This window comes from Herpailurus yagouaroundi, unplaced genomic scaffold (assembly GCF_014898765.1).
Source record: "Herpailurus yagouaroundi ecotype Mexico unplaced genomic scaffold, PumYag 182, whole genome shotgun sequence".
In the NCBI taxonomy this organism is placed as follows: Eukaryota; Metazoa; Chordata; class Mammalia; order Carnivora; family Felidae; genus Herpailurus; species Herpailurus yagouaroundi.
This window is the reverse complement of record NW_024412413.1, coordinates 36,535,726-36,560,100: the sequence shown is the minus strand read 5'-3', so window position 1 is coordinate 36,560,100 and position 24,375 is coordinate 36,535,726. Positions and strand designations below refer to the sequence as shown.

The 24,375-nt window shown below is 35.6% G+C and overlaps 1 protein-coding gene and 1 non-coding gene across 3 annotated transcripts in view; both read left to right on the top strand.

The window, feature by feature from the left end:
• The window catches only part of TMTC2 (transmembrane O-mannosyltransferase targeting cadherins 2), a 411,733-nt gene that overhangs the window by 203,639 nt on the left and 183,719 nt on the right, over nt 1–24,375 (top strand). For both annotated transcript variants that reach the window (XM_040491302.1, XM_040491301.1), the window contains exon 4: nt 14,385–14,499. In XM_040491302.1, the coding sequence (XP_040347236.1) occupies nt 14,385–14,499 (115 nt within the window). The remainder of the gene's footprint in view (nt 1–14,384; nt 14,500–24,375) is intronic.
• Nucleotides 10,019–10,164, top strand: LOC121041163 (U12 minor spliceosomal RNA). Its single transcript, XR_005795593.1, has one exon. It is a non-coding gene; the product is annotated as a U12 minor spliceosomal RNA (small nuclear RNA).

The following is a 24,375-nucleotide window of genomic DNA, read 5'->3' as shown; positions in this document are numbered from 1 at the left end:
AATGATATATTTGAGGGGCGCTTGGGTGGCTCAGTCGGTTAAGCTTCCGACTTCGGCTCAGGTCATGATCTCATAGTTTGTGGGTCCGAGCTCTGCGTTGGGCTCTGTGCTGACAGCTCGGATTCTGTGTCTCCCTCTTTCTCTGCAACTCCACCACTTGTGCACTTGTTTGCTCTCTCTCTCTCTTTCAAATATAAATAAACATTAAAAAATTAAAAAAAAATAAATGATATATTTGAGACTGCTTTTGCTTTTGAAACTCTATTATTTGGAAGCAGTGATACGGGATTTTAAAGTATCTTTTGTTGTTCCACATTAGGATAATGATTTTTTAGATCATTTTTGAGGGCAGGCGATACCATCCCTAAAGTCCTTCCTGTGCCATGCCTCTTTGCTCTAGGATGTGATTCTAGAAGTAAGAGGTTATGTGGTGCTTTGCTCTGAGGCCTATCATGCTTTGGTTGTGGCTACTGGTTCTCATTCCCAAATTGAACCTAGAGTAGATACTTACTTTTGAGGTTTTAACTTAAAAGGTTGGATTTAAAAAAAGTGTATCCTAACCTCAATTCTGATTATTTGATAGGAAAATACAGCTTCTCTGGGCACTCGTGTCTCAATTGGTTAAGTGTCCGGCTCTTGATCTCAGCTCAGGTCATGCTCTCACAGTTCATGAGTTCGAGCCCCACGTGCTGCAGAGCCTGCTTGGGATTCTGTCTCTCCTTCTCACTGCTCCTCCCCCACTTGTACACGTGCATGCTTTCTCTCTCCTCTCAAAATAAACTTAAAAAATTTTTTAAAAATTTAAAAAAATAAAGCTTCTTTATGGGTTTTAATCAACTTGACATGTAATTTGTTTGCATGTCAATATTACTTTAAGACTCATGGATAAAATAATACAGATTTATGTCCCCCAAACCACATAATCTAATCATCAGGTCATAATGTTCATTAATCACTCATATGTGCCCAGTGGATGTGTTTGTTGCAAAAGGTCCTGTAATAGCCTCTGAGAATCCCCTGCTGTGATGCCAGCTAGTTAAGATTAGAACTTCCGGAGACTAAACCAGCCCTTCTCTTTCTTATATACCTCACTTGATGTGATAATGTCATTTAGTGCATTGACCCTTCGCTTTCTTCCTATTTATTTTACCCTTGTGTGTAATAGATTGCTTTCACTGTTTGGAAGTACAGTGTTCTGGATTGTACATTTAAGTCTGTTAAACAAGAAATAGCATTCTTCGTTTCAATATCATGTTTTTCAAGTGATGCAAAAATGCCTGAAGTATTTGCGGTGTAGCCTTTTTTTTTTTTTTAATTTTTTTTAACGTTTATTTATTTTTGAGACAGAGAGAGACAGAGCATGAACGGGGGAGGAGCAGAGAGAGAGGGAGACACAGAATCGGAAGCAGGTTCCAGGCGCTGAGCCATCAGCCCAGAGCCCGACGCGGGGCTCGAACTCACGGACCGCGAGATCGTGACCTGAGTTGAAGTCGGACACTTAACCTACTGAGCCACCCAGGCGCCCCGCTGTGTAGCCTTTTTAAAGAACCTTTATCTCGGGGCACCTGGGTGGCACAGTCGGTTAAGCGTCTGATTTCAGCCAGGTCACGATCTCGCGGTCCGTGAGTTCGAGCCCCGCGTCGGGCTCTGGGCTGATGGCTCAGCGCCTGGAACCTGCTTCCGATTCTGTGTCTCCCTCTCTCTCTGCTCCTCCCCCGTTCATGCTCTGTCTCTCTCTGTCTCAAAAATAAATAAACGTTAAAAAAAAATTAAAAAAAAAAAAAACAAGAACCTTTATCTCATGAACTGTACAGAAAAAAAGGCAAAGACAATTAACCTCCCTCTATTCTGTTGTTATAGTCAGCTGAATACAGGAAAATATTTTAAAATGATAGTTGCCCAAGATTTGTGCATATAGCAAAGGTAATTAGTGTTTTTAGAGATTTCATATTCAATAGATAATTGTTCTTTTTTTCTTATTAGCATACATAAATATTTTTTACTCACATGGGTTATTGAAATTTGTATTTTTACTAATTATATTTTTAAAGCCCCTTTTCCCTAGTATCAACTCTACTTTTGCAATGTTCAGTACTAGCTGCTGAGTTGATAAAAGTGACTGTCAAAAATTAATATAGAGAGGCTAATGTAAGGTATGAAATAGTGTCCTGATATACTATATTTGAGATGTACTATGTTTTTATTTGGAAGCAGATTTTTTTGGATAACATATGAACTTGACGATTTTCAAAACTTTTGAGTTTTGTTTTTGTTGGCCTGGATTTACTTGGCAATATAGTTCTCAATGGCACACTCAGAGATCCTGAATATAGGAGACGTCCTATAAAAGTGTGTATCTAATTGGTTATGTTTCTAATAGATGATAATGAAATACCATTCCTTTTCCATAATAATGTACTTTTCAGAATATATATCTCTTATCTTATTTCATCATCTCAGTCATGCTGGAGTTTAACTTGGGCAAGCATCTTTACACCTGTTTCACAGATGAAAAATTGAGAGGCAGAATGCTTAAGGAGAAGTAGCATGGCAAACAGTGCAGATTTTGCAGTAAGGTAGGTGTGCAACCTAATCTTAACCCAGGCTCTTAATAGCTGTTTTCATTATTCTTATAGTGTTATCACAACCCCTCTGAAACTCAAGTTGCTGATCTGTATAGTGAGTGTGCAGTACCACACAGGGTGTGTGTAGCATATCCAGGCCAGGGTGTGGCCCACAATTCAAGCTTGCTAAATTAGAGCTTTTACTATTGCTAATAAGAAATGGAAGATTCGAGTAATTTACTGGAGCATACCCAGATCTAATTGGTAACAGGACTCTACTAAAACTTTGGTTTCGGGTATTTTGTTTTACATTTCCACATCAAAATTCCTTTTAGTGACCATTAGTAGGAAACTGACCTGGGCCATTTGATGGCATCATCATTCAATGATGACAGGATTCACTATGAGATAAAGCAGATTATGAGATTCGATTTTAAGAGAACAAAGGAGGGATGCGTTTGTGGCTCAGTTGGTTAAGCAACTGACTTCAGCTCAGGTCATGATCTCAAGGCTCTTGGATTCCAGCCCACCTTGGACTCTGTGCTGACAGCTCCGAGCCTGGATGGAACCTGCTTTGGAGTCTGTGTCTCCTTGTCTCTCTGCCCCCGCCCCCCCTCCCCCCCGCTACTGTTCTTTCTCTCTCTCAAAAATAAATGAACATTTAAAAAAAATTTAAAAAAGGAGAACAAAAGATCCCCTTGTAAATAAATAAAAGGATTCTCTTTCTCCCCCCTGGAGTTGTTTAGGATTCTTGATATTGTTGTTTAAAAACTCTTGGCTTTCCTAAGCATTTTTCATCTTTCAGACCTGAGCCAGACTAAGACAATGGCACCCATGATAGAAGCAAGGGATTCTTTGGGACATTTCTCTTTCTGATACAAAATCAGAAGCAACTCAGCCACTCTTTATAATCAATCTAAAGGTGCCCATTGAACAACTTCATAGTCTCAGTCTGACTTCATGAGAGATCAGTCAGATTTGAGGAATTTCTAAAAAGCCTGCACTGAATCAGTAGCCTCTTATGTAAACAGGGTCACTGTATGTGGTGTGCCGGATTATATATTCACCAAGTGTTTTTGTTGTCTACTTTTAACAGTGTGACAGGCTCAAAAGGGTCTGTTTTTAAGATCTGGGGAGAAACTCAAGGTTTAGGTGCTTCCAAATTCATTACACTTCTAAATGCAGTTGTATTTACTATGATATTATTATAGTACTGTGGGTTAGTTATTCTGAAACTTTGCAGACAGCACGTTGCCATTAGAAAGGGATATAGAGCAGATTTTTTATTTTGTTTTAATGGAGAGTCCATGGGAAAACTTCTGACCACAGATGAGATAAGTTCATGAATAAAGGCAGGCACAGGGGAGACCCAGCAGCGCAGATCACGAGTGGAACTGGTAACAGACACTGGGCTATAGATATGGGGGTGGCCCATCATCAGTGTCAGGAATGTGGTAGAGATGACAGATGCTAAGATGCTAAGGAACAACTCTAAATGTGTTGAAACGCAAAAACCTGCTCTGAATTTTATATGTGGATATTGTACTATGCACATAGATATTTTAGTGACTAACAATGTTTTCAGGACAGTGTTAACATGTTATTGGGCTACTAAATTTTACCATGTCACTTTTAATACTTGTTTTTTTCTTTATAGGAATAAATTTAGTTTCAGGTTCATCCGAAGTAACTAAAGATACAGAACTACGAGGAAATAATTGCATATTATAAAATTGCTATAATTAGAATTACATAAAAGTATATGGTATGAATTCTGGTATCCTATGAATCATAGTCTTTACATTATGTCTGCTTTTTCACTTTACCTCTTAACTAGACAGTTTCTTTTCTTTTACCCACTTAATATGTTCTTTCTTGTAATAATTCAAGGTTTCATTACTATAGGAAAAATAAGTTCTTGTCGTCTTATAAGGACTTTTATTTCCCTGGAGTGACTATCAATAATTAGTAAAAAGCCCAGGCTACAAATGTTGACTCCCTTATGGTCTTTATTAATGGAAGGAGTGTAGTTTAAAATATATATACATATAATATATATATATATATATATATATATTGCATTTATATATATATACATTGCAATATATATATATATGTATACACACATATAATATTATATATATATTGCATTTATTGCAAGTTCCATGCAGTTATGTGGCTCTTTGTAATTCTCCTTGGGCAGTTTTCTTTCCCCCTCTTTAAAGTGAGAAAGTTTAACATAATTAACCTTTATAACTTAAAATGATACTTAAGTTATATCTTTGGTAATCCCATTTTGGAGAATTTACCTAAAGTCCTGTGTTCCATAGTGATTATAAGCAAGGGCTTTGGAATGAGACAGACATAACTTTTACCTTTATTAGTTTATACAGGTCACTTGACTTCCCTGAGACTCAGTTTCCTCCTCTAGGATTAACTGATGATAATCTTCTTTATTATATGGATTAAGAGTTAATATATATACAACATTTAGGCCTGTCATCTGAATGGACATAATTCTTACCAGACACATTAGGCACTACTGTATTTATTTTATTTTGCACCTGGTCCGGCTTTGATAACTGGCAAGATTTCAATTTTTTAACCCTTTTTGGTGGTTAGCATTCTGATTTCAAACAGGTAACTCATATTGGAGGAAACAAAATTGAGGATTTATTACCTTATTTTTTGTAGTTAAATGTTTCAATTCTGCCAGATCTTTACATAGAACTCAAGTTTTGAGATAGAGTCTAAAGACCTATATTAAAGTTCTAAGGTAAAAATAAGTTACAGCTGAGGGCAGAAGTCCAAAGTGAGTGTCCTTAATGATTTTGGTGACCCTGATCATTGCACCAGTGAAATGAAAATGCTGATATGATCACTCTCAGGCATGATTGCTTCTGTAGACCTGAATGGTAAGTAACTTAAATTTAAATCATAATATTAAGGGAGTCGTTCATCTTAGCTAATTTTTTGAAGAGTGCTGTATGCCAAAGTCATAAGAAAATTATTTTAACCTTTATGTAAGTAAGTATACATGTCTTCAGACTTTTAGTATAAAGTGAAAATATCCTTGAAAAAATTGCTCAAATCTTCCTCCATGGATTTTGTGAAATCTGTCAAGAGATAGGAAATTGCAATAGTGTAAGTTTGAAGTTAGTCTGTGAACTTAGAAATACCATGTATTTGAATGAGGGTTTTGAAAAAAAAATTGGAGGTATTTATTGCTGTAGATCACTTAGCATTTCTAGAGGGAGCTCACATTTGATTTTCTCTTTAGAACAACTTTAGCAAGATGGGAATATTTAATTGTTCTTCTGCCTTTCAAGGAACATAAAATAAACTGTGGCAGATTGTGGACTAAGTACAAGAGGAGCTTTCATTGTGAATTAAGGTCAAGTTTCTTCGTAAGTGGATACCTTTTAGATGCAGTTGGATATCAATGTGAAGGGCCCTTGAGATGTTAAGAGTTATTCTAACTACTTCACTTCCTGATATTTCAACAGAAAAATTTTGTTTTCTTTTCGAAAATAAGATAACTTCATAGGTCAGATTTTCTAAAGCTGATTCTCTTATACTGAGAAGTAGCTGTTTGCTTTCCCTACATGTAATCATCCTGTATGCTTAGTCCTGGGGAATAAATCATGTGCTTGTTAAACAATGCGTTTTAAATGTCTGTTCCGTGCAAGGCATCTTCAGGGCACTTACAAGATCTTGATAAATGTACCCGAGTCCCCAGCATCTTTGAGCAGCAACCTTTTGTTTACAGAGTATGTTCTATTGCCAATAAGTTAACTGGAAAATATGACATTTAAAATTATATTCCCAAAGAAATGTAAAACACTTAATATATTGTTTGGCATTAATTTTTCTGTGGTATGAAAAATACATTATGAAATATGGGTACAGGATAGCTTTATTTTGTTGTTCCTGGAGGATTTTTTTTTTGCTCCTAGTGGTTCTGAGGGCTGATGACTCATTTGAATAATTTATTTTGTTTTCATATTATACTCCAGTCCCTCAATTAAATATGTAAAAATATTGAGTATTATAATAGGTTATTCTACTTTATATTCAAACTCAATATTGACAGTGTGAGACAGCTTTATCTCTAAGTAGATTCTGATGCATGGAAATATCTGGATCTGCCTTGACAATAACTTTTTGCTACTTAGGGAGTTAAACTCCTGTTTTCTCATCAATGAAATGGGTGTAGTAATATACCTCAGAGGTTTTTATTGGGTTAAGTTCTGGACACTGTCAAAACATATAGTAAGCTTTAAATAATGGAAGTACTCTTATTATCTTTATTATCATAATCTATTTTAAAATTTCTTCTCTCCTTCCTCTTCCCTCCACTTTTTCCTCTGCATAGGCTCAGAGTACTACAGGGTAAGGCCATGAGATGAGACAGCAGTTCTCTCAAATGAAAGCAGTTTCTTATAACACTCATTTTCAAAAATAAGATGAATACTCTGAATATTTTGAGATGCTATTGGGAAGAACTTTTAAAAACTACATAGAGATTTTAGAAATAACTAATTAACATTTTTTGTACTTCAAAGAAGAGCTTTATTATATTACTTCAGAGTTTAAAGTGTGAATTAGATTTCATGTGTGTACCCTGTCTATTAAAGTATGGACTTTAAAAGCAATGAGATATTTTTTTAGGCTTCATCATAATTTCTTGGATGAATTTCAGAGATTTTATTTCAATACAACTGTACTTAAAAAAAAGTACATTTATGAAATGAATGCACCACTAAAATATATGGGCCTAAAAATGTAAAAAAAAAATGTAAGTGACATTAAATATTAATGAAAATGTAAGATCTTTTAGTTCTGTTGGGCCAAAGTGTAATTACCAAGTGAAAATTTGAAGATAATCCCAGACATCTGTTTCTGATTGTCTCAGTACAAGAAAAAGTTTAGTGAATGTTAAAACTCTTTATTCCTTAAGTAGGATATAGGATAACCCTGTGTCTATTTTAAAAGAATGTGGAACCTTAATTTTTCTTCTCCCTCTTCCTTCCTTTCCTTCCCTCCCCTCCATTTCCCCTGTGTCCCCTCTCCACGTAACCCAGTTGTAGACAGTTAGATTAATTATATTCCTAGGTTCATGGCCAGTTTGATCATGACCAGGATAATCCCTTCAGGTTTCCTCTCTCTTATTCATGTGTTTATTCCCATTAACTCTTCCTAACTTCATCTTCCCTGCTCTAATGTACTTGATTTTCATCCTTAGATTTGTAGTATGCCTTTGCAAAATGTGTAGTGATATTTTGGGTGAAATGAATAATTTTTAACATTTATAGCTAGTGTTGTGACACAGAATGCACCAGATATTCTGATTCTTTGTTGGCTTTTTAAGGTCCATTCATGTGTCAGTGTTTATATGGTGTTTGTTGGTCCTCACCTGTGCATAGTAATACATGAAGTTTATTTCCCACGTGGTACTCCCATGATGGACATGTTGATTGCTTTCCACTACCAGCCAACACTAAGAGACTTGCATTAAACACCCTTTTACGTGTTCTCTTCGATGAACATTTCTTTGGCCATGGGATTGCTGGTTAGGGCTTATCCTGGATTTGGTGAATCTTGTTGATTTGACTGAGTTCTGTCAAATGGCCCAACAGGATGGCTGTCTCAGGCTTACACTGCCACCAGATAGTACACTGGGCCTTCCCCCACAAACCCACTAGTACTTGGTTTTATCCGGTTTTCTAAATATTGCCAGTCTCAAATCTCATTGTTCTCATTTATGTTTCTCTGGATTGCTAAGGAATTTGGATATTAGTTAAAATGCTTTAACTTACTTATTTTGTTTTAATTTATGTTCATTTCCTTTGCCCATCTTTTTCCCCTCGCTGTTGGATTTATCTTTTTCTGGTTGCTTTGTTAGGAGTTTTTTCTTCTTTTTATTTAAAGGTTTGAAATATCTTATCCTAATGTATTAATGCATGTTTAACTTTGTCCCTGTTATCCCTCAATAATTAGAAGTCTTTAATTTTGAGATACTCAAATTCATCATTTTTTAAACCTTTTGAGTTATATTTGAAGGTCTTTCTAAGAAATCTCTTTTCCTTCCACAAGATATTCTCATGCATATCGTTGTTAGCCTTATCTTTTCACATTTAACTTTTAAAGCTATCTGGATTTTACCTTTGCATATGATAAATATGGTATAAAAGTCAAGTTTTATATTTCTCCTAGATTGTGGTTAGAATACATTTTCTGAGTATACTAATAAACAATGCAAAAATATTGATTGAAGTTACTTAGAATTTATAGATAAATTTTAGGAAAATTAATGTTAATTAATTGTTATATTAATCTTGTTAAATTGTCCTACCCATGAGCCTTAGAATATTTCTCCATGTTTTTCAAGTTTGGATAGTTTGGGTAGTTTCATTTACTCAGACTAGCTACATTTAAAAATTGATCTGATATAAAAAAAAAAGTTGACTTGGTTGATATCAAATTTAAGTAAAAAAAAAAAAAAAATAGCTGGGGCGCCTGGGTGGCTCAATCGGTTAAGCGTCCGACTTCGGCTCAGGTCATGATCTCGCGGTCCGTGAGTTCGAGCCCCGCATCGGGCTCTGTGCTGACCACTCAGAGCCTGGAGCCTGTTTCGGATTCTGTGTCTCCCTCTCTCTCTGACCCTCCCCATTCATGCTCTGTCTCTCTCTGTCTCAAAAATAAATAAACATTAAAAATAAATAAATAAATAAAAATAACAAGAAAACCATGGCTACTCTGATTAAGTCTTTAGGATAATTATATAGCTGTGAAATCATGACGTTAGCCCTCCTAAAATATACTTTTTATAGTTCACTTCAATGTGTTTTCTTCTAAACCATATCTGTGATAGCTAAATTTTAAATGTTTTTTTTAATTCATTGATTTTTAAAATTTTTTTATTGAAATACGATAAATGATCAGTTTATGAAAAGAATTACTATTTAGTTGACCCCAGTGGAATTTTTAAATTTTAGGTCATAGTCTATAAGATAGTTTTATATATTTAGAAGTGATCTTTATGTTAGCATTGAGGGTTTTTTTCTTTAATGTTTTTTTAACGGTTATTTGTTTTTGAGAGACAGAGATGGAGTGTGAGCAGGGGAGGGGCAGAGAGAGATAGGGAGACACGGAATCCGAAGCAGGCTCCAGGCTCCCAGCTGTCAGCACAGAAACCAATGCAGGACTCAAACTCACAAACCATGAGATCATGACCTAAGCCGAAATTGGACACTCAACCGATTGAGCTGCCCAGGAGCCCCAGCATTGAGTTTTCGTAGCAGTGATGCAATAATTAATCATATTTAAATTTGAATGTGTGGAAATAGTGACAGCAGTTTTTACACCAAAAAACAAACAAACAAACACCCCAAACCTAAAATGTATTTTGGTAAACACAGTACTGAAGAACTGTTATTTAAGAAAAAGGGATTTTGACTTAAACTTATGACTAAGGAAAATAATGATTTGGGGGACACCCGAATGCTCACTGCTAATTTGAGACAAATATTTGAGCTGGTAGTTTGCCCTAAGGTGACCTGCCCACTTTGCAGGAAGCCAGGTAGTGGTGATCTGTCCATTCTTCTTTAACACTGAAAGAGGAGACTGGTATGCAGGTAATAAATGAGCTTGAGGGGGAAAAAAGGGGGGGGGGTTTTGAAAAGGAATTGTTTTCATATTTGAGTGTGATGCCTTTCAGCCTAAGACCATCAGGAACACAGTGATAGTGAGGAATTTGGCTTAATTACTACTTGCACTGAGGGAACACCACATCATGGGCATCCTGAGGTTGTGTCATAAAATTTGAATATTGGTTGGGTGATTTGGGAGAGCGTCTAAAGAAGCAGGGTGTTCTCTAGATTGGATGCTGAATCAATTCTGTGACTGGATAAAGAGGCCATTCATTTAGGAAGAGAGAGGGATGTTTTTGGTGTTTCTTGGGTTGCACACTGGCCTTTTTCTTTTTTCTGTTTAGTAAAATTATGAAGTAATCTTGCTTTGTCTCATTTATCATGGATTGAAAGTAATCTTGTCTCAAGTTGGTATTCTGTAAGAATGTGTAATATATAATAGAAAAATATAGCCTGGTGGTGAGAGTCTGATGAGTTCAGGACATCAAAGTCTACCCTCCCCCTCCCCAACTTTTTTCCTTCCTTCCTCTTTGTTCCACAAGTAGGTAAAATTGTTTTAAAAGTATATGCTTGGGGCGCCTGGGTGGCTTGGTCGGTTAAGCGTCCGACTTCGGCTCAGGTCATGATCTCACGGTCCGTGAGTTCGAGCCCCGCGTCTGGCTCTGTGCTGACAGCTCAGAGCCTGGAGCCTGTTTCCGATTCTGTGTCTCCCTCTCTCTCTGCCCCTCCCCTGTTCATGCTCAGTCTCTCTCTGTCTCAAAAATAAACGTTAAAAAAATTAAAAAAAAATAAATACAAGTATATGCTTGATTTGGGAATTTTCTTTTTCTTGTCCCAGTCACCTAGGGCAATGACTGAATCATAAAGATGTGAGAGGCTTCCATCTGGACAAAGAACAAGAAACACGGTATTACATTGTGGCTTTGCCACAGATAACCTTGCTGGTGGTTTTTAATTCTGAGTTGTATTCTCACTTTGAAATAACCATCTCTTTTGCTGCCTGTCCCAGTGGAAGCCACCCTGGATCCTTTGCTTTTACTGTTCCCCTTATCTGGCATCACCAATCTTTGTAAGGCTGAGCTCCTTATCTTTTAGTCCTTAGATATCACATACATTTCCCTGTGTCTAAGATTATCTGTATAAATTGGCCTCATTCAGTCTACCTAGCTTTGTTTTATTTTGTTTGTAGCACTTAGCATTATCTGAAGTTAACCCATTTATTCTCTGGTGTGGTCCTCCTTCCCCACTCCTCTTCACATAAGCTTCTTCACATAAGTCACTTCAAACATAAGCTCCACGTGGGTGAGAACGTGTATGTATGTATGGGTCTGTGCACCCAGCCCCTAATAAAGTTCCGGGCACCGACTAGGCGCTAGCAAATATTTGTTTAATAATTAGATACGTACATAAATGAATAAATGACCAACTCAGTAAACATATTCTGAGCATAACTCTATGTCTGTTGACTATTAAAAAGAGAAACAGGGGCACCTGGGTGGCGCAGTCGGTTAAGCGTCCGACTTCAGCCAGGTCACGATCTCGTGGTCCGTGAGTTCGAGCCCCGCGTCAGGCTCTGGGCTGATGGCTCAGAGCCTGGAGCCTGTTTCCGATTCTGTGTCTCCCTGTCTCTCTGCCCCTCCCCCGTTCATGCTCTGTCTCTCTCTGTCCCAAAAATAAATAAACGTTGAAAAAAAATAAAAAAAAAATAAAAAGAGAAACACTTGTTAGTTTATTATTTAATTGAGATGTAAGTTCCTGAAAAAAAAATGCCTTAAAATATTCAAATCAGTTCTTTGCTATTGGTTTTTTGTTCAGCATCTGTGTTCTAAGAGTATGGGTTGAATGAGATAGTATTATGATGGTGCTTTCCTGATGCTTAAATTAATACTTGCAGGCATTTCTGTGGAATGATTCCAATGTAAATATACTTTCATTCACTAATGCCACAATCAAAGCAGAACTTTGAGAGAAGTGAAGTGGGTTGAAAACAACCTGGCTATTAGAAGTTTCCATAGATCCATACTTTATTAATTTGGTAATGGTGATGGTGGGAGAAGCAGGACTGGATATAAAATACATGTGACATTATACCTATTAAGTTTGAAGATAATTATAACTTACTTTACTATATGCTTTTCCTGCTACTTTATATTTCCTGTTACTGAACTTAGTATTGGAATTTTATTCCAATATTATATTATTGGATATTATAAAGTAATTTGACAATATTATAAACTTATAAACTAATTCAATATTACAAACTGTCAATATTGTAAACTAATTCGACAATATTTTAAAACTAAGTTTTATCTTTCAGCTTAAGGATTCAATTTTTCATGGATTCATAATGCCAAGGTCTGATTTGTAGTGTGTGAAAGTTGGTTTGCAGTGAAAGATGAAATGTGGTATGAAAATCTTAGGTGAATGGTGGAAAAAGTTTGGAAGCCACCACTCTTGGATTGGAATTTCTGCTCTAATGCTTTTGTTTTAACTTTGCAAGTTTTTTAGTGTCTCTGAGTCTGTTTCCTCACTCACAGAGTAGATGGGGTATTTATGTACAGGTCGGTGTTGAGAGCTCAGTGAGACGATCCATTTCAAGGGTGTGGTGTGGTATGTGACATTATTAAGTGATGAGTAATTGTAAGTGCAATGCTTTCCCTCTGCTTTCCATCAGAGGAAAAAGGAGTTATATGACTTTCCAAATATAGAAGATTATTATTCTCTGTAGATAACATAATGGCATATAATGCGTTATATTTGACATTGTTTCTATAAGCAATGCTTGACATGGTAAATTGCAAAAGAGCACCAATCACAATAATATTAATGATAATAGCAAATATTTGTTAAGTGTTTGCCACGTGTCTTGACACCTTTAATCCTTATCACAAGACCCATGAAATACTAATTATTTTTCCTGTTTTACAGATGAGTAAATTAAGGCACAGTGTTAAATTAGCAGGACACACAGGCAACTTCATTACTGAAAGATTTTACACTTTTTTATTCATTAAAAATTGATACCGCCAAACCCCTTTCATTCTTCAGATAAAGTCAGTAATTATCCAAATAAGTATATTCTCGATACACAAAAGCCTTCTCATCCCTGCCCTCTGCCTGGGAAGGACTGTGGTTTGAGGACTCAATACCGCCTCTCCTTTCGGTAAAGAAGAAAGGCAGCAGAAGCATCCAGGCTTGAGTCCTAAGTCTGCAGACTGTACGGACAGTTGTTAATAGTGTAGGTTTGGTCTTTTGAATGTTGAAACATCATGATTACTTGGGGTGAAAAAGAAAGAGCAAAGAGAAAACACTTATTTTTTTATTTTTTATTTTTTTTAAAGTGTACTTCTTTATTTTGAGACAGAGACAGCATGAGCAGGACAGAGGCAGAGAGAGAGAGAGAAAAAAATCGCAAGCAGGGCTCCGTGCTGCCAGCACAGAGCCTGATGCGGGGCTCATACTCACAAAACTGTGAGATCATGACCTGAGCCGGAACCAGAAGTCAGACGCTTAACCAACTGAACCACTCAGGCACCCCAAAACACAGATTTTTTTAAAAGTATTATGTGTGAAAATACTGAGACACTGGCTTTCCTACAAATAAATTTATTAACAAGGAGCATATAAAAGAACATTATATCTGAATAAACCATATATGTTTAACTGTTTTAAGAAGTGTCATGTTTCTGATGATTAAGCCTCTTTATAGCTTTGATCTTAGTTATCTTGCTTTATATGCTGTTCTCTTATGTCATTTTTCAGTTTTATCGTATTTGAATGGAAATCCTTATTTATTTTAAGATGATTTCTTACAGTTCTGGTTCAGTAAGTTTACAATAATTTCAGGCCATGCAGACCCCTACTGAAATTTGAAAGAGCCTGAAGTCTTTGTAGATGATCTTAAGATAACATTGTTCTTGGCCTTATGATGAACTGCATATGTATATCAGCTTTGAGACATAATAATTACTTTAATTTTTTTAAGACTTCGATTGTATTTAATCTCCTGGTTTGATGAAATGTTGGATTATAAAGGAAATAAATTTTTCCTTCTTAAGAATGCTTTATGGAGGTTTTCTCTCCCTGTGGTACTTCCTGACGCCCTGATATTATGTCATGTATAATTGGATTGACGCTCAGCCTGAATACTTCTTTCTCTTCTTGGCAGCATGGGGTAACCTTGGAAATGTTCTGAAGAGTCAGAGCAAAATTTCTGAAGCTGAAAGCGCCTATAGAAATGCTTTGTACTACCGTAGCAACATGGCTGACATGCTTTATAATTTGTGAGTATGCATTACTTTCTCTGGTTTGCTTCATCTTTGAAACCTGTGGTGAGAGACTATTGATTTAACTGCTGGAAATGGAAATGATAGCTGTTTTTCTGAAACAGTCTTTTCATTAATCATGCCTGTGAGACTAGTAGGTGCTTAGTATTTGTGATTTCTTTGTTTTGGGCCTATGCATTGGCCCAAATATTCGTGTCTATTGATGTAGTATGGTTGAATTTTCTTGAAGTACTATGGTACTTCATATATAACCTAAAAATTGGTTTAAATGCTTTCAGTTTTGTTTGTTTGTTTGTTTGTTTGTTTGTTTGAAGTTTGTTCCATTAACACTTAGTTGGGATCAGGAAATAAGGTTGCTATGTATGATACTTCATATAATCAATATTTTCATTATTATCAAACAAAGAATTGTTTGTGTCAAAGTATGTATAGAACATGTAGTAAATCTGGGGAGTTGTCAAATAAGAAAATGTGGTTTAACAGCCCTCCCCCTGCAAAGGTACTGGTAATTAAGTCAGAGTATCTGTCTATGTCAGGTTAGAAAAATCCCTTGGGGAAAAATTTGCTGTTTTTCCCTGGAAAGAGGATGCAGTAAGATATTAATGGATACATGCAAAACCCAAATACCTTCTTTGTCTCTTACATTTATGACACGTTTTTGTTTGCAAGTAATAGAAACTTGGTCTAAATTTGCTTAAACACAAAAGAGAATTTATTAATTCCTATAATTGAAAATTTCTGGAGTTGATTAAACATAGGCACAATTAGATCCAGGTGCTTTACCTTTCAGAAATTTGTCTCCATTTTCTGTATCCAGTTTCCTTTGGGTTCATTCCTCTCCCCGTGGGGCTCTGTCAGTTGCAAAGACAACTTGTACACCTTTATGGACATAATGTCATGACCCTTTTCAATCTCAGAAGGGGTTGCCTTGGTGTCTCTGTTAATCCTGGTAGAGATCTTTGAGTGACCCTTCTGGGGTCGTGTGTCCTCTCTTGAGTGAACCATGGGGCAGAGTGGCAGGGGCAGTAGGACACCTCCTTTGGCAGGGCCTCCATGGTTCGAATGGTTGGGAGGAGGACCAAGTCCCTGTAGGAAGGGACCAGACATAGTAAGATGTCTACTGCTTATCTTTAATGGATGAAGTAATACTGATAGTATCAAACTAACTTGGCAACTTAATTTTTAATATGTGTTTATATTCTGGTTATATCTAAATCTTTTGTACTGGCTAAATCTAAGTGAACAGACAGAAAAAATAGAAAATGAATAAAAATAAACAAAAAAAAAAAATCTAGATTTTTAAGAAAAAGTAGACAAGGTGAGCTCGGTTTAACTTCTTGTTCCTACATTTACGTTGTATTCAAACTCCCAGACTTTAACACCAGGATCTCAGCCTCCTGGCCTATGGTCTAAATTAGGCCAGCATGTGTTTTGTGTTGACGTGAATAGTGTTCAGTTTTCTGTTTTTACCTGGAATGCGTTTAGATGGGGCACACCCTCTCCAGTTTGTACTCTCCCTGATACTTTGCTTTCTACTGTTTCTTGCTTCACCCTGTATATTACTGTAATTTTTCATGAAATACGTATTTCCATCTTTTTTTTTTTTTACTTGAATGAGTATACCTAGATACGCCTACAAAGGCTTTCCCCATGTCCACCTCATCTAAATTATGTGATGTTACTTTATTAGTGATTAGCAGTATTTTTATTTCATGAAAAAAGAACCTTATCAGTTTAATACATGTATACCAATGTTTTTTTGTTTTTTTTTTTTTTTCATCTGAAAGTAACTTTGTCACAGGGACCCCTTGTCTTGTAATAAGGGATCCAGTTTTCTTCTGGTGCCCATTCCCCACAGATTTTCAGAGGACAGAGTAAACTGAACAACCAGAACCTCTTCACTGAGCTTGTCTTTCTTTTTCTTAAAGAACCTACAGCCAGTAGTTTCAGGTTACCTACCTCCTGGCGGTATCTGGCATGGCTTGAAAGAAGAAGGAAATGTATCTATCTAGGCTTACTCTTTGTTGAGAAGAGAAATTTATTCAATTAGACAAATACCCTTTACATGTAATTTAAAACCTGCATCTTGTAACTTCCTCTGTGGCTGTGTATTTGAACTATTACAGAATGGATAGACCTCCCAAATCCAAATGAAAAATCCTTGCTGGAAAAGTGGTTATTAACAAAACGTTTTTCCCCCCTTATTTATAAGTGAGATGTAGCATAAATGCCATATATAGTTCCAAAATATTTTTTATTAACATGGCAGGTTTTTTAAACTACACTTAACTGTTAGGTCAAATGGGGAGGCTTAAATTCCATAAGAAATGTTACCAATCATTTTAAAGTATTGGATTATAAAGCCCACGTGTTTGATAGAATTCTGATACTAAATAACTATATTTCAAAAGAAGTGAATTCTTCATTGATTTATTTTTATTTTTTTATTTAAAAAAACTTTTAAATTTATTTTGAGAGAGAGTGCAAGTGGGGGAGGGGCAGAGAGAGAGGGAAAGAGAGAATCCCAATCAGGCTCCACAATGTCAGCTCAGAGCCTGATGTGGGGCTTAATCTCACAAATCCTGAGATCATGACCTGAGCCAAAACCACGAGTAGGACACTTAACTGACTGAGCTACCCATTGATTTTTGATCAATCATTAATAAAATGCTCCAAGATAAATATCTTACCACCTGTAATATTATAAATGTGTCTGGTATTATATGTCCTTACGAGCAAACTTTTGTTTTTGGTTTTGTTTTTTCTGTTTATTTACATAGTTTGGAAAAAAGCCAAGTTTTCTCATGGACCATTTAGAGACTATTTGACAATACAGTTTTTCTTTTAAGGTATATATGCTATTTTTATTCCGTAATTTTCTCTGATATATAGAAACTTCTTCTTGTTCTGTTTCAGTTTTGAAAGAAAAGAAATGTGCTTTGCTCAGTTTTATCAGTTAACGTAACCTATATCACTCCTTCGTGGTAGTAGCAGTTATTAATCACATTTCATATCCTCAGTTACAGTTATATCTCTTAAAGATGTGTATGACCAAAGCCTGAAATAATGAACCTAGTATATCGTTGGCACGAAATGCCCATTTTTATTAATTAATTTTAGAAGCTTTTGGGAATCATGTAAGCTCCTGTTAGGTCCTGTACTTAACTTTTAATCAGTAACCTAGATTTATTTATTTTTTTCTTTTCTTTTCTTTTTTTCTTTTCTTTCTTTCTTTCTTTCTTTCTTTCTTTCTTTCTTTCTTTCTTCTTTCTTTTTCTTTCTTTATTCTTTTTAACACCTTCAATGTTTATAAATCTACCTGCTTTGGAAACTACTGAAAAAACTGCATGGTGTTAGGAATTTTTATTAGGAAAATGATCTGTAGACATACATTATCATGTAACTTCAGAACACTGATTACCAAAGTGAGGTCCACCACCACTGGCCAGATACAAGATGATTCTAGGAGGTCAGAGATAATTTTTAATCCATATAATTTTATTTTTCTGTTTATAGTTTAAAGATATAACTAGCTCATCTAAATGTTCTAGGTGGGGATAGAAGGAAGAAAAGATGATTTGGAAAAACATCAAGTAAGTAATGATACAAATGATAGGTGGTTATAGCTGAAGTTTAGGGAACATTGCATTAAAAGATTTTAAAACTTTGAGGATGTTTTTCTGTAGCATTAATATCAAGTTATATCTGAGAGGTGCATGTATAAAGTTCAATTGCCTATTTATAAAATGATGGAATAATTTTAATTTTTTTCTCTGTTAATAATTACCTGAATTACTTCTATGTGCCAAGCACTCTTAGTTCTTTACATATGTTATAACAGCTTGTCTTCAAATGAGGCCTACAAAATGAAGAAAATGAAACTCAGATAATTTGTGTTGGTTACACAAATAAAAGAAAAGCCAGTATTTGAACTCAAGATGTTCTGACTCTATACCCATGCAGTCATAGTATTTCTTCTCAAGCTGGCAGAGATAAACCAAGGATGTGGGAAAAAAAAAAATAAATAACCTCAGTATATTTCTTTTAAACCTAGGAGAAAAAACTTAATTCTAACTACTTTTACATATATAAATAAAATACTTGTAATTACGTCTTAAAAAAAATTTTTTTTTAATGTTTAAGAGAGAGAGAGAGACAGAGCGCAAGCAGGGGAGGGGCAGAGATTCAGGGAGACACAGAATCCAAAGCAGGCTCCAGGCTCTGAGCTGTCAGCACAGAACCCAACGTGGGCTCGAACCCACAAATCATAAGATCATGACCTGAGCTGAAGTCGGATGCCTAACCGACTGAGCCACCCAGGCACCCCTACACAACTGTAATTACATCTAATAGAGAGTATCAGTTATTATTATTTTTTAATGACAGTTACTAAGTTTACTGAACTTTTACTGTAGAATTTTGTTAGAAGGATCATGAGTTCGCACAACTGAGCTAAAAGTTGCTTTCAAGAAGAAACTACTGCAGAAATTGTTTTAAATTGCCTAAATCCATTAATTATAAGGTTTTGATATCACTTCAATCCATGCTTACAGATAATAAGCATATAATGTGAAATTTGAAACAGTACATAATTCCACTTAAAAAAATTGAGATGTAATTGAAATATAACATTCGTTTCAGGTGTACCTCATGATTCAATATGTGTATGTGTTGAACCAATCACCACAGTAAGACTAGTTAGCTGTCACTAAACATGTTCACAATTTTTTTTGTCTTGTGATGAGAGCTTCTACTTAGCAAATAAGACTAGTTAGCTGTCACTAAACATAGTTACACTTTTTTTTTCTTGTGATGAGAGCTTCTACTTAGAAAATTTCTCTTTGCAACTTTCAAATATGTAACACATTGTTATTAGCTATAGTGACCATGCTGTACAATGGATCCCCATGACAAATATATTTTATAAGCAGAAGTTTGTACCTTTTGACCCCCTTCACCCGTTTCACCAGACCCGCATTCTACTCTTAAGAGTGACAGATGTGGTGCATTGAAAGCATAGCCTTATATTCAGCCTTTTATTCATATTGCTATATTTATTAAAATCCATTACTTCACACAAGTAATTTTAAGACCAGTGTAACAGATCTGTATTATGATGTTGGTTTCTCTTTTCATGTGTAATAAATTTCAGGGATAAAGCAGATAGACCATTGCTCAATGATTTATACTGTCAAATTTTATAAATATATAGTCGACTTTCAACCTTCTAGTAGCACTACTCACTGTCTCTGAAATATAATTGATTTCTAGCCTGAAAAATACTCATTGTTCTTTCATTGTTGTTATAGATTTGCCCTAGCAGTCTGTTCCAAATGATATTTAAACAAGTAATTCAATAGAACATTGAATATTTCATTAGGTATTAAATTTCAGGGTGCAGATAATAAATTTAATGTGATTTAATCAATTCTTGATTATCTTACATAACAGAGGGGATCATTTCTGTGGATAATAGATTTTGCCACCATAAGTTAGTTGCCAGTTTTATTCTATGTTGTAAGAACCTAAGTAATCATCTAATATGAGAAGCCAGGAGACGAGCAATAAAATAATTTAAGGAAATAAAAAGAAAATGTTAATGAAGGAGACTATGGTGAAACATTGGGAAGTAAGGAGTAAGTGTAAGAGAATGTTCTTTAAAAGATCAACAGTTTTGGGCAAGCGTAGTATATGACCAAATAGAAAACCTCAAGTATATAAAAGAGAATGAGAAAGAGGCTACAACCAGATGTATGGAAGCTTAAAATAACAAAACATTAGTTATATATATATGAAAATATTAGTGACATGGATGCTTTTTTGTGAAAATAGAAATGATCAATATTAACCCAAGAAGTAGGCAATTGGAATCAAAAACCTTAAACAATTTTAAAAGCCATATGAAAGAGTTTTCTCCAAAGGAACAAAGTTAAGGCATTTGACAAATGTGTACTATCAAATCTTCAATCAATGAAGTTATTTCTTGTACCAGTTACACTTCTCATTTATTTTTGTGAAGCTATATAAACTGATGGCAAAAGGTCTGACTATATTTAACACCAAAAAACAAAGGAGAATAATGAAAATAATAACAACAGCAAACATCAAAACCCCCCAAAAAACAAACCCACACACCAAAAGCAAACAAACAACAAAATAACAGGACTACCAGTTATACTTATGAATATAAATGTAGACATACTCTAAGATTAATAGAGTGAATGTAGTAGCATATTAAAGATTAAAACATCACTATCAGGTGGGGTTTATTCTAAGATTTATAATGGCATGTTCCATATTACAATTCAATTATTATACTCTTTCAATTTAAAAATTCAGAAGAGGAAAAAATTATGATCATCTCTAGAAATTCCAGGAAGGTTTTTGGTCAACATGTGTGTCATAAGTAATAAACAAACTTATAAATAGTCATTTTATAGTCACTTATAATAAACTAGGAATAAAGACATACTTCTATTATATAAAGAATATTGGTCTAAAGTTAATAGCAACACCATATTTAATATTAAAGTACAGCAGTCATTTCCATTTACATTGAGTTTCTTGAAATAGTGGCAATTTCTTATTGATCATTGTATCTCTTCTTACACAGTTCTAATTGTACTTGTTGATTTTATAAATGAATTATGAAATCAATATCAGAGCAAGGAAGATCCCGTTTATCAATATGTGATAAGATTAGTAATGGGTATTAGATAATCACATTCTTGGAATTGTATAAGTGTTTTTTAATCATTATCATGAAATGATTCCAGGTTACAAGGAACCTTCTTGAATTAGATGTCTGGAGTTGCATTTTCTTGCAATTTCAGAAGCAAACACATTTACATTCAATTGGTTTCTGTATTAGTTTCTTTTTTTATTTAAAACAAATTTTTAAACATTTATTATATTATTGAAAAAGAGAGAGAGAGAGAGAGAGAGAGAGAGAGAGAGAGAGAGACAGAGCATGAGTGCAGGAGGCACAGAGAAAGAGGGAGGGAGACACAGAATCTGAAGCAGGCTCCAGGCTCTGAGCTGTCAGCACAGAGCCTGACATGGGGCTCAAACTCACAAACCGGGATATCATGACCTGAGCCAAAGTCAGACGCTCAACTGACTGAGCCACCCAGGTGTCCCATTGTGTATTAGTTTCTTAGGGCTGCTATAACAAAGCACCACAAACTGGGTAGCTAAAAACAATAGAAATTGATTTTATCACAGCTCTGGAGGCTAGCAGTCTGAAATCAAGGTATCCACAGGACGATTTCCCCCTGAAACCTGTAGGGGAGTCCTTCCTTACTTCTCTCTTATGGCTTGCTGGCATGCTTGGGAGTTTCTTGGCTTGTATCTGCAGAACTCTAGTCTCTGTGTTTGTCATCACATGACCTTCTCCCTGTGCACTCTCTAGTAAGGCTACCAGTCATATTGGATTGGGGACCCAAACTTGTTAAATTAACAAGTTACATCTGCAGTGTCCCTGTCTCCAAATAAGGTCATATTCTGAGGTGTTGGAGGTTAGAACTTCAACATACATTTTTTTGGGGGGGAGAGACATAATTCAACCAATAACAACTGCCTATTGAAAGCTTCAGTTTGAGAGAGACCAGACAGTAGTTTTTCATGGAGGAGCAGATCAAGTAAAAGACTTCTTGATGAAGCCAAATCTTTGCATAAATTTAAGTGGGTTTATGTATCTCACACTGTAAAGAACCTTTAGGAGGAAGTAATTTAAGAGGCTATAGCAGTGAGGGAAATGTGGGTACAGAGTTGTCACAGGTCTGCTTCTAGTGAGATGTTCGTTTGTTCATTTAGGGGCAGGTTTTGAGGACCCTTGAGAGGTAAGAAAAATCAGAGATTATAGAATAGAAGTGATTGACTATCTGACATGGGGCTGAGCCATTCTTAAGCTCCATGGCCCAACAAGGTATGAGAAGCCCAGGGAAGAATGAAGACTGGTGGAAAAAAGGGGAAAGGAAGCTTTGACCAAATGGCTAGAGTTCAGGACAGGGTTTCGTGCCAAGTTCCATGGATGTGTGTGGGTGTGTGTGTGTGAAGGATGGAGGGAGGTGTCCCGGGGATACTAGGTAAGCAGGCTGGTCTCCTAAAATAGAGAATTCAGGAGACACTATCAATCAGGAGTGCCTGGAAGTGCTTGTCATGTGTGAAGTAAAATGTAATTGAGAGATTTTTGGTAAAATTCCATTGGCTTGAGGACACTAGGACTCTGGATACACAATTCATTTGGCTCTTGACTGATTCCTGCAATGAGGTGGGACAGACTACCAGTACCTACTTGTTCTCATGGAAAAAGCAAGGCCTACCACTTATTATATACTTTGTTTTAATTGATAATTTTCACCAATCAATACACAAATATAATCTTGTTGTAAAACACTGAAATGGTACTGAAGAAAATAGAGTAAAACATAAAAGTTTCTAATTATTGCATTTCTTTTTTTTTTTTAAGTTTATTTATTTTTGAGAGATGGAGAAAGAGCACGTGAGTGGGGGAGGGGCAGAGAGAAAGTATAGAGAGAGAATCCCAAGCAGACTCCCCACTGCCAGCATGCAGCCTGATGCAGGGCCCGAACTCACGAACTGTGAGACCATGACCTGAGTCAAAAACAAGAGTTGGAAGCCTAACCGACTGAGCCACCCAGGCGCCCTTAATTATTGCATTTCTTAACCCCCTTTTGCCTACCCTACGATATATCTCCTCAGATTTTCACAAGTATGTATATGTGCACTTATACATGCAGTTATGCATACATATTATAATACTTTTCTCCTGCATATATGTGTCACCACTGATTTTTAAATTTGTGTGTGTGCAGATGTGTCAAAGTGTGCACGACCCTCTCCATTTTGGTTTACACTGAATAGTTTTTACTGGCATATCCAATAGGATGGTTTAAAAACTATGCTGCTTCATTCTTCATCTCTCTAATTACAGATGGAGGTAAACAATTTTTTTATTGGTTCTTTGTAATTTTACTAGGAGCTAATTGTTCATATTTCTTGCCTAGTTTTATAAGTGACGTTTTTTTCTTGTTTTGCAGGGTTTAAAATAACATGCACCCATGCACTTATATGCATATACACAAAAATCAGTTTTGCAAATTATTTTCTCCTAGTTTTTATTTGTCTTTTAACTTTTCGTATAGTGTTTATTGTACATAACTTGAATTTATACACATATGCATATATACACATACATATATACATATATACATATGTTTCTATGAAGACCATTCACAGGCTAGTATTCAAACAATTGTATATTTTTAAAATATATTTATAATTATTTTTGTGGGGTTTTTTTTGGGGGGGTCCTTAGTCTACCCAGGACATACTATTTTTGTATTAAGGCATAATTTTTTTCTAATGAATATTAATATCACCCTAATAACTTAGGAGTTTTCACGTAGACTAAATTCCTGTGACAACCTAGAATCATTGTTGGGGACTTTATTCGGGTCTTGTGGCAACCCACAGCAAAAACAAACTTTTATTTGCTATAACTTATACAAAATTTCATATTTTAAGAGGCAGATGTCCCATTCTTGTTTTTCATATTCTAACACTTCTTGATTATTCTTGTGTATTTTCTGTTTTGATCATAGCCTTGTTAAATTGCATTAGAAGTCGAGTAGCGGGGTGGTTGTGTAGCTCAGCTGGTTGAACATCTGACTCTTGAGCTCAGATAATGGTCTCAGGATCATAAGATCTAGCCCCGCATCTAGCTCAGGGAGTCTCCTTGGAATTCTCTCTCCCTTGGTCCCTCCTCTGTGTGCACTCTCTCTCTCTTAAATAAATAAATGAATAAATAAATAATAAGTAAATAGAGTGAGTCCAGTTGGGCTTTGACTG